Source organism: Cervus elaphus, chromosome 33 (assembly GCF_910594005.1).
Source record: "Cervus elaphus chromosome 33, mCerEla1.1, whole genome shotgun sequence".
NCBI classification, from domain to species: Eukaryota; Metazoa; Chordata; class Mammalia; order Artiodactyla; family Cervidae; genus Cervus; species Cervus elaphus.
Genome location: NC_057847.1, coordinates 14,688,901 through 14,699,401, shown reverse-complemented (window position 1 = coordinate 14,699,401; position 10,501 = coordinate 14,688,901). Strand labels below are relative to the sequence as shown.

The 10,501-nt window shown below is 36.1% G+C and overlaps 1 protein-coding gene across 1 annotated transcript in view; it reads left to right on the top strand.

The window, feature by feature from the left end:
* FSIP2 (fibrous sheath interacting protein 2) overlaps window positions 1–10,501 on the top strand; it is a 111,575-nt gene that overhangs the window by 88,515 nt on the left and 12,559 nt on the right. Inside the window, exons 18-19 of the mRNA XM_043894231.1 lie at window positions 2,613–3,107; window positions 4,653–4,753. Of these exons, the coding sequence (XP_043750166.1) occupies window positions 2,613–3,107; window positions 4,653–4,753 (596 nt within the window). The remainder of the gene's footprint in view (window positions 1–2,612; window positions 3,108–4,652; window positions 4,754–10,501) is intronic.

The window sequence follows — 10,501 nt, the reverse complement described above, 5'->3', positions numbered from 1 at the left end:
GTTTATTTGTATAGTTATATGACTTACTGGGACTTGCCACACCAGCTCTGAGGCTCATTCTAAAAGTCTCAGGCTAGTTTTCCTAAGACAATCAATTTAAACTTTAAAAAAAAAACATTAATGAGAATACAGGGATATACCCTTGACCGGCCTTCCCAGGTGGCTCAGACGATAAAGAATCTGCCTGCAATTCAGGAGATCGGGTTTCAATCCCTGGGTCAGGAAGATCCCCTAGAGAAGGGCATGGCAACCCACCCCAGTATTCTTGCCTGAAGAATTCCATGGACAGAGGAACCTGGCAGGCTATAGTCCATGGGGTCACAAAGATTTGGACATGACTGAGCAACTCTCATACAAACACATACACGCACACACACACACACTTGACAGCAGAATCGTGCTGACTAAAATAATAATAAAACTATCTAAAATAGGTTTCTCAAATATAAGGATCTACAGCAGTAATTCTACTCTTTTTACTTTTAGCAACATTTGTCAACACACGTCAGAATACAAACTCTTAGATTATACTAGTTTCTTATTATTTCACTTTAATAGTCTTCCTCAGGTTCTTCTATAATCTCAAGAAGTGTTAAGTTTCTTCTTATCCTTCTTCTAGATTTAGCTGCTTTAATGTTTCCATATTTATGAATCTGTTTCCTCTTGTTTTAGTCCCTAATTCTGCTGTGCAGTTCCATATTAGGCCCCAAATATATTAAAGTAGTGGAAACTTTAAAATGCAAAAATGATGTCCTTGTAGAAGGAAACTATACAACTGAGGACAAAGGATGGTGTGGCCAATGGAATTACACTAATCTACACATTTTTATCAGAGCCCCTTGTACTGATCGTGTCCTCTCATAAGAGGAATGAGCGTGCTTAGGGGTATAATCTATGTTTGCACAATGAGCCAAGTTTTATAGAACTCTTCTCCCTGGAGCAGACACTTGAATTAAATTTTCTCCAGCACTGTCCTGCAACCCATTGAACTAGGTATCAGGGCTGTTAAATATGTTAATTGGTACTTATGTTTTCATATCCAAGTACTGAGGTTATTATGGAAAAACATACTAGTTTAATCTTGGCCTTAACTTTTTTGAACCAGATGACTGGTTTTTTTAAGATCTAAAAGTTACTCCTTACATGGATTCTCATCATTTGTATTAGCATATTTTTTGGTAGTCTTCATTCATATATATATATATGTAACCCCTTAGTAAAATTTGTTAAAAGACTTAGAGTAACATTGCTGAAAAATAGTTTTTAATTATATGTAGAATTGTCTGTCACAAATCTCACTCTTGGTTACCCATTCTCTTTCATTAAATCATTTATAGACCACAGAAAGCAAGAAGAGAATATTTAAATGAAAATAATGGCCATTTTCCTCTTAAGGGGGAGAAAATTCATCCAAAAAATAAAGCACAAATAAAGAAGCAGACCTAGACAACTCTGATAAGACATGATTTGAACCAGTCTGGGTATCCATGCTATCAATCTCCTGCACAGGGACAAAAAGACTAAAGAACAGTAGATTAGAGGAGAGAATCTAGGTATTTGTTGGCTGTGCCCCAGGGTTTTATTTTCTGTTTTGAGATACCATAAATTCCTAATACACTAGGAATGTACATATTAAAACTATATGTAGTAACATTTCAAAGCCATATAGAATGATTTTGGATTTTCTAAACCACTGCCCCACCCCACCCCTGCCAATAACACAGAAAATCAAAACTGATTATGTATTAAGTTCTTAAGGAGACTCTTTGTGTATTTTGTTTCCATAGAAAATATTCTTTTCTGGTACCAATATTTTAAAAATTGGCTTGCAGTGTTCCAAAGGAATGTTGAGGTCTAGGATTAGGAACAATTTGGAGGTTCTGTGGCATCATCAAAGGCTACTGAAATGGGGATGTTATATTACTCAATTATAATTGTCTTTTCTTTAGACATTTAGATCTGTCTTTAGACATTGAAAATGAAAGGTGAGATTTGTCTAGGGAGGTGAGGAAAAAAATGAAGACTTATGTTTTGAAGATTCTTTTGGAAAACATATCCAAAGAATCAAGAGTGGAATAATAGAGATTAAAGAGTCAGAGACTTTCACAATCTTGGTCATTCATCATTTTTAAAAATCAAGAGCAGACAATACATTGCTTTTCTATTGAAAACATGTATATTTCAGTTTCTCTTTGATAACCTATCCACACTTTTAGAAAAATATATCATCATGTCTACTTCTCTCACAAACTTCCAAAGTAAAAGAATAAAAAAAGTATACATGATGCAACAAGATACAAAGTTTAAGCAAAAAGAGACAAAGAAGAACCTGTGTTAGTCCTTCATTAAACTCTCGAGTAAATTATGGTAGATTAACAAAATGGTATGATAAATTACATACAATCCCTGAATGTAAAAGAAATGATACCAACAAATATTTCTTACAATTTTCATGTTTCTTTTTTAAAATATTGCTAATGTAAACATAGCATCTGAAGATATTATTTTACATTAAAACTAGAAATCATACTGAAATAGCTCTTTTATAACAGAATCACAGGAAAAGTGATTGAGGCATTTGTTTCTGATATTCATTATACCTTCAATTCTAGGCTGTTTGCAGAAATTCATTTCAGAATATAAGAAAGCCTGATATCACCAAAGTGGAGCTTTTAAAAGATGTTCAGAACAAAAAAGAACTTATCCTTCGGTTAGTAGCTCATGATATTGAACAAGAAATCTCAGAAAGTACCATAGAAGAGGAACTAACTTCATCTGATGAAGATGAAGTTGTTTTAAGGGAGATTGTACAAGAACACTCAGGAGAAAATACTGAAGATCAAGTGAAAGATTCCACAAAGCCAGTAGAAAGCAAAGCTGTTTCTCCCAAGCCAACACAAAGCACAAGCAGTCTGAAAAAGTTTTTTTCACTAAGTAAATGTTGTCAGCCCAGTGCAAATGTGGAAAATACTGGAGCAATGTCAAATCATGTCATAGAACCTAAGAAGGAACAAATTAAAAGAACTGTTGCTGAACTTGACATGTCCCCCAGCTCAGGAACCTTAACTGAAACAAATTCTACTTGGGAGGAAAAGTCACAGAGTAAGGTGAGTGAGAACCATAACTCTCAATAACCAGATGTTTGTGGAAAGAGTAGAGGTGTTAAGAGATTCTGTCCAAGAATGCACCCATTAACTGAGTAGAAAAAAATACTAAAATGGTTCCAGATAGTCTCTTCCCAAGTCTGGCAACATTTACAGTATGCAAGAAATGTATAAAGTATGCAAGAAAAATTTACAAAATGAAAGAAACTTTTCTAAAAATATTTACAACATGCATAGAACACAATTGAAGGAAAGCAGATAATGGAAACAGACATAGAATAATTAAAAGCCAAGGATGACAGAAAAGGAAGCTATTTAAGAGAAATGAAAGTTAATTACTTTTGTATTTTAGAAGATTTCATCCCTTTTATATTTTGACTGGTAAATACATTTTCAACAAGTAGGGCAGGACCAGAAGATGGGTTGAGGTAGGAGGTAATTTAAAAAAAAGAAAAAATACAACTTCAGATTGTCTGGGTTTGAATCCCATCTTTCATAGCTATGCATCTTTTGGGGAAGTTACATAGCATTTTTTTTCCTACATGTTACTTAACCAACTTGCCCAAAGTTAACAAGTTCATCAAAATATTTTAAATATCACCCTTGCAATCAGCCCATAAACTCCTCTGTATTCATGGAGAACAACTTTCATCCCTAGTACCAAGTGCCTCACATAATGGTTTGAACTTAAGTGACTCTTTGGGTGGTTCCTGTTCAAAAATGTATACCGAAGTTTGTTTTTGAAAAGTATATATGATTTAGGGTTTCCTGGTGGGATAATCCTATTGATTATCCATTTGACATGATTCCCAGGTTAACACAAAAGCTGAGATGAACCAGAAACAACAGATACAACTCTGTTCAGTTCAAAAGCTTCCCAGGTAAATCATCTTAACACATACTCTAAACTATTTTTTGGGAATCAATGTGATTACATGACTAGATGCAGTCTGCAGAGTAGTTTTCTTGAGCCTCATATTCAGAAGTACTGGCTTCACAGATAACTAAATAATTGTTATAACATTAACAAAAGTAAAAATGGATTATATAAGCAGTAATCCCAGTAATAGTAGTCTATTTTTTCAAGATTATAATAGACACAACACTATAAAAGTTATAAAAATAACTTATAAAAGTATGGTCTTAAAGTCACACATGACTTCCCAACAAACAGATCAGAGTACAGGTTCACATGATTGAGTTGACAAGCTTCTGAACTGACCAAAGTTGTATCTCTGTTCTTTTTGAACTAAGTTTTCATAAAATACCTGTAAAGTATAGAATTAGAAAACCATATGCATCAAACTTTGTGCTATGTTTATCTTTAGCATTTACTCAACCTTCAACGTTATCATCTAGAACCTTTCACTAGCCATTTCCTAAAACCGATATTGGAAAAACACATTTTAATTAGAACTATAGGTTCCATCCATTTTTAAGTAATCTCTGAAACTTTTTCTAATTATAGTGTATGTTAAGAGGGGAGAAAATGCCAAGTATATGATAAAGTGCATATCAAATGTAATACATGGCTTGCATTTTTTCCAGAAAGAAGAAAAAATTCTTATTACTGAGCCGACTCATTACTTCATACACAGAATTATGAGTTCATCTTCATACAACCAAGAAGATCTGATTTCACATGCCAGGTATATGAAATTAAAGCAATATAAAATAGCAATCTGAGATGAGGGTAATGCTTCTGGGAAGAATGAAGTCCCTGGTAAAACTTGATTGGGCAAGTATTCAACCCTACAACTTCCTTCACTCCTTCTTGTCCTTTCCTCCCCTACCTCTCCACTGTGCTCATTCTCTAAGGCCTTTTCATTCTATCTGATGCCCCATTCCTAGTTACCTGCCTTCTACATTCTTCCTAGTCTAACAGTGTCTTGAATTAAGAATTTGCTAGTGTGTTACGGTTTTGTTTTGTTTTTTTAATCTGGAAGATAGTGCATATAGGAATGTGACCCAGTGCCTTTCAGCCCAAAAGGTTCCTACTCAACTCTCTTTAAGTAATTAAATGTTCCAGTATGTATGAATCCAAACAAGAGAGGGAACAGTGTAAGTTGGAGCATTCAGAGATGAATTCTAGAAAACAATGTAGTTTGATGTGGGTCTGTATAGATAGACAGCATTTATATGAAAAGTCAACCCAAGTTTGGATGATTATCAGAGCAACATCTGAACTGTGTAGCTGTAACATCAGATTGCCAACATTCACTGAACCATAGAGAAAGCAAGGGAATTCCAGAAAAACTTCTACCTCTGTTTTGACTACACTAAAGCCTTTGACTGTGTGGATCATAACAAAGTGTGGAAAACTCTTAAACAAATGGGAATACCAGACCATTTTACCTATTTCCTGAGAAACCTGTATGTGAGTCAAGAAGCAACAGTGAGAGCCCGGTATGAAACAACTGATTGGTTCAGGACTGAGAGAGGAGTACACCAGGGCTGTCTGTTGTCACCCTGCTTATTAACTTATACGCTGAGCACATCGTGAGAAATGCTGGGCTGGATGAGTTACACTCTGGAATCAAGATAGGAGGGAGAAACATCAACAACCTCAGATACACAGATGATTCCACTCTAATCTCAGAAAGCAAGGAGGAACTAAAGAACCTCTTGATGAGAATGAAGGAAGAAAGTGAAAGAGTCAGCTCAAAACTGAATATTAAAAACTAAGATCATGGCATCTAGCCCCATTACTTTATGGCAAATAGAAGGGGAAAAAGTGGAAGCAGTGACAGATTTCCTCTTCTTGGGCTCTAAAATCACTGTGATGGTTACTGCAGCCATGAAATCAGAAGATGATTGCTTCTCGGCAGGAAAGCTTTGACAAACAGAGACAGTGTGTTGAAAAGCAGAGACATTACTCTGCCAACAAAGGTCTATATAGTCAAGGCTATGGTCTTTCCAGTGGTCCCATACAGTTGTGAGAACTGAACCGTAAAGAAGGCAGAGCGCCAAAAGATTGATGTCTTCAAACTGTGGTGCTGGAGAAGACTCCTGAGAGTCCCTTGTACAGCAAGTTGATCAAACTAGTTGATCTTAAAGGAAATCAACTCTGAGTACAAATTGGAAGAACTGATGCTGAAGCTGAAGCTCCAGTATTTTGGTCACCTGATGTGAAGAGCCAATACTTTGGAAAAGTCCCTGATACTGGGAAATACTGAGGGCAGAAGAAGAGGGTGTCAGACAATGAGATGGCTGGATGGCATCATCGATGCAATGGACATGAACTTGGGCAAACTCCGGGAGATGGTGGGGGACAGGGAAGTCTGACGTGCTGCAGTCCATTGGGTTGCAAAGAACCAGAAACATCTGGGTGACTGAACAACAGCAACAGACTTGAAATCTAATTAGAAACTATATCTAGAACAGAAGTTGCCTAAAATTATCCTTAAGTTTATAAAAGTATTCATAACCTAGAAATGGAAGTATTTCTATTGTGGGAGAAGCAATAGGTATAAATAGAAAAATCCACCTGGTTATAATTTTTCCCCACACATCATGATGCAGTTCTTTTTGACACACTATTTTGGGACATTTGTTCCTGGCCAAATTATTGCCTCTTGTTCCTAAATAATGATTGATTGTATCAACAGACAAAATAGTAATGTAGGCACCCCTCTACTATTTATATCAATGAAGACAGAGGGCACAGATAATACCGAATAAAAGTCAATTTAGAGCAAGCTAGCAGGCCAAGAAAATGCAAACCCTTATTTTCTTGTAGAAACAAAAATAACTACAGACTGATAAAACAACTTCACAAGAGCTCTAGAAACCAATCAAATAACAGCATCAACCAAGGGAATGCCCAAAGAAAGGCCGCATTCAAAGTGGCAGGAAATTCCACAGACTTTTCTTATCATTGCCCAACCCCCTTCTGCAACATGATGTGGCATAGTTGGGAAGAAATGGTCCAATTCTCAGTTTTTTCTCTTGGAGTGGAAAGAGCAGTTTGGAACTTATTTGCAATGTTCGGATCTATCTGTGGACTACCTGAGAGACTATTTCTGTCTCAACTGAAGAAGCACAGATTGGGAATGATGGCATAGTTTGGATCTAAGCCTGGAAGCCACAGAAGTCAGTAGATGGATGCCATGGTGCATGGAAATCACAAGGGACTACAGATGTGCAGACACCTGAAGGCAAGAGATTACAGATAGAGGGAAACAGCAGAATAGCTAAGGCTCTGAGAAGAGACCTCAGGCAGAAAGTGAAGAAGAACTAAAGAGCCGCTTGATGAAAGTGAAAGAGGAGAGTGAAAAAGCTGGCTTAAAATTCAACATTCAGAAAACTAAGATCATGGCATCTGGTCCCATCACTTCATGGCAGATAGATGGGGAAACAGTGGAAACAGTGGCTGACTTTATTTTCTTGGACTCCAAAATCACTGCAGATGGTGATTGCAGCCATGAAATTAAAAGACGCTTGCTCCTTGGAAGAAAAGCTATGACCAACTGGGCAGCATATTAAAAAGCAGAGACATTGCTTTGCTGACAAAGATCCGTCTAGTCAAAGCTAAGGTTTTTCCAGTGGTCATGTATGGATGTGAGAGTTGGCCTATAAAGAAAGCCGAGCCTGAATAATTGATGCTTTTGAACTGTGATGTTGGAGACAACTCTCAAGAGCCCCTTGGACTGCAAGGAGATCAAGCCAGTCAATCATAAAGAAATCAGTCCTGAACATTCATTGGAAGGACAGATACTGATGCTGAAACTCCCAATACTTTGGCCACCTGAAGCAAAGAACTGACTCATTGGAAAAGACCCTGATGCTGGGAAAGATTGAGGGCAGAAGGAGAAGGGGACGACAGAGAAGGAGATGGGTGCATGGCATCACTGAGTTGATGGACATGAGTTTGAGCAAGCTCCAGGAGTTGGTGTTGGACAGGGAGGCCTGGCATGCTGCAGTCCATGGGGTTGCAAAGAGTCAGACACGACTGAGCGACTGCACTAAACTGAGAAGAAACATGATGATACTCTTAGGAAACAAAACATTTAACAGCAGGTAGGGAAAAGTGAAGAAGGGAAAACAAAAGTACATACATAGGCCCAGAAGGACATAGGCCCAGAATAAAATGAACACCTGAAGGCTTTATCTCTGTCTGTTCCCAAGGTTCCCCATTCTGCTAATTAGTGAAGGGTTTCTACACCAACCTCCAAAAGCTGGAAGAGATAACTGTTTCTTTAAATGCTCAAATTCCATCATAAGATCACAATGTATACTAAGAAACAAGAAAATTTGGCACATTTTTAAGAAACCAAATCCTCAGAAAATGTCTGTGGAGAAGCACACCAAATGGACATATATAACAAAGATTTTAAAATAAATGAAACACAAAGAACTAAAGGAAGTCAAAGGAAAAGAATACCAAAAAAAATAATATAAATAAAAATTAAGAGATTAAAACCTGTTAAAAAGGAACTGGTCAAAACTAACAGATCCTGTAACTGAAAAATATAGCAACTAAATTGTAAAATTCACTAGATGGGCTCAAAAGCAGTCACAATCAAGCAGAAGAAATAATCAGTGAATTTGAACACAAGTCACTTGAAATTATTGAGTCTGACAAGCAAAAAGAAGAGGCTGAAAAAAAGAGTGAACAGATTCTATGGAACTTAAGGGATATCATCAAGCATACCAATACACACACACCCACACACAGGCACTATGGCGAGTTCCAGAGAAAAGAGAGAAAAAGGGCAAAGGGATTATTTTAGGAAATAGGGCTAAAACCTCCTCAAATTTGAAAAAGCATGAATATACAAATAATAAGTTCAGTGAATTTTAAGTAGCATAAGTACACAGAGACTACCTGAGGCATAATCACAACCACCAAAAGCTAAAGACAAAAGAGAATCTTCAAGTAGCACCATAGAAATTGCTTGTACAAGAGATCTCCATAAAACTGTCAGTAAAACTTTCAGAGGAAAGCTTGCAGGATGGAAGGCAGTAGATTATATATTTAAAGGGCTAAAAGAGAAAACTGTCATGTGAGAACTTTATTACCAGTAAAAAATACCCTTCAAAATGAAAGAGAAATCAGAATGTTCTAAAATAGAAAATGAAATGCAAGAAATGTTAACACAAGTTCTTCAAATTGAAACTAAAGGATGTTGGATGGTAACTCAAAGCCATATGAAAATTTTAAATTCTCTAGTAAAGTTAAATATATGGACAAATGTAAAAACCAGTATTATAATAATTTTAGGTGGATTCTTTACTATCTGAGCCACCAGGGAAGCCCAAAGACTAAATGGAATTTATATAAAGCCATAATTTGGGACAGCAGTAACAAAGGGCTGGCGGTTGATCTATCGAGGAGTAGAGTTTTAATATGCAACTGAGGTTAAATTGATATCAACTTAATTATCATAACTTTAAGATGTTATATGTACTCTCCGTGTTAACAATAAAGAAAATAACTATAAAATATACATGAAAGGAAACAAAAAGGGAATCAAAATGTGTCTCTGCAAAACCTCAACTAATAAGAAGGAAGGCAGCAGTGGAGCAAATGAGGGATTTCATTCTTCAACATAATAAAGGTAATATCTGACAAACCTACAGCTAACATTATATATAACCATGAAAAGCTGAAAGCATTTCCTCTAGGATCAGAAAGAAGAAAAGGATGTCTACTCTCTCCAGTTTTATTCAGCAATAGCTGACACTGTCATCACTTCTGTTCATATATTACCAGAAGTCCTAGCCAGAACAATTAGGCAAGGGATGAAAGGTATCTAAATTGGAAGAGAATTAAAATGAGCTCTGCTCATAGATGACATTATCTTATATGTAGAAAACCTAACAATGCCATACCAAAAAAAAAAAGAAAAATACTTTTAAAAGAAATATATGAGTTAATCAAAGTTGCTAGATATAGAATCAACCCAGAAGAAAACCATTGCATTTCTATACTCCAATGAAAACTGAAAAACATACCTGGAGGAAGTTTAAAAAGACACAAATTAATGGAAATATTCTGTTAAGATTTCAATATATAATACCCAAAGGATTGTGCAGATTAAATGGAATCCTTATAAAAAGTCTGACTTTTTGCAGAAAAAGAAAAAATACATTTGAATATTTATATGGTATCTCAAAGGACTCCCAGTAGCCAAAACAATCCTGAAAAGAAAGAACAAACTTGGACTCCTGATTATAAAGCTTATTACAGAATCATGGTAATCAAAGCAATGTGGTGCTGACATAAAGACAGATATGTAGACCAATGGAATAAAATAAATAACCCAGAACAGATCCTTAATATATCATCAAATACTTTTTGATAAGCATCCCAAGACCATTAAATGGAGAAAAACGTCTTTTCAACAGATGGCATTGGGAAAACTAGGTAACCACATACAAAAATGAAGTAGACC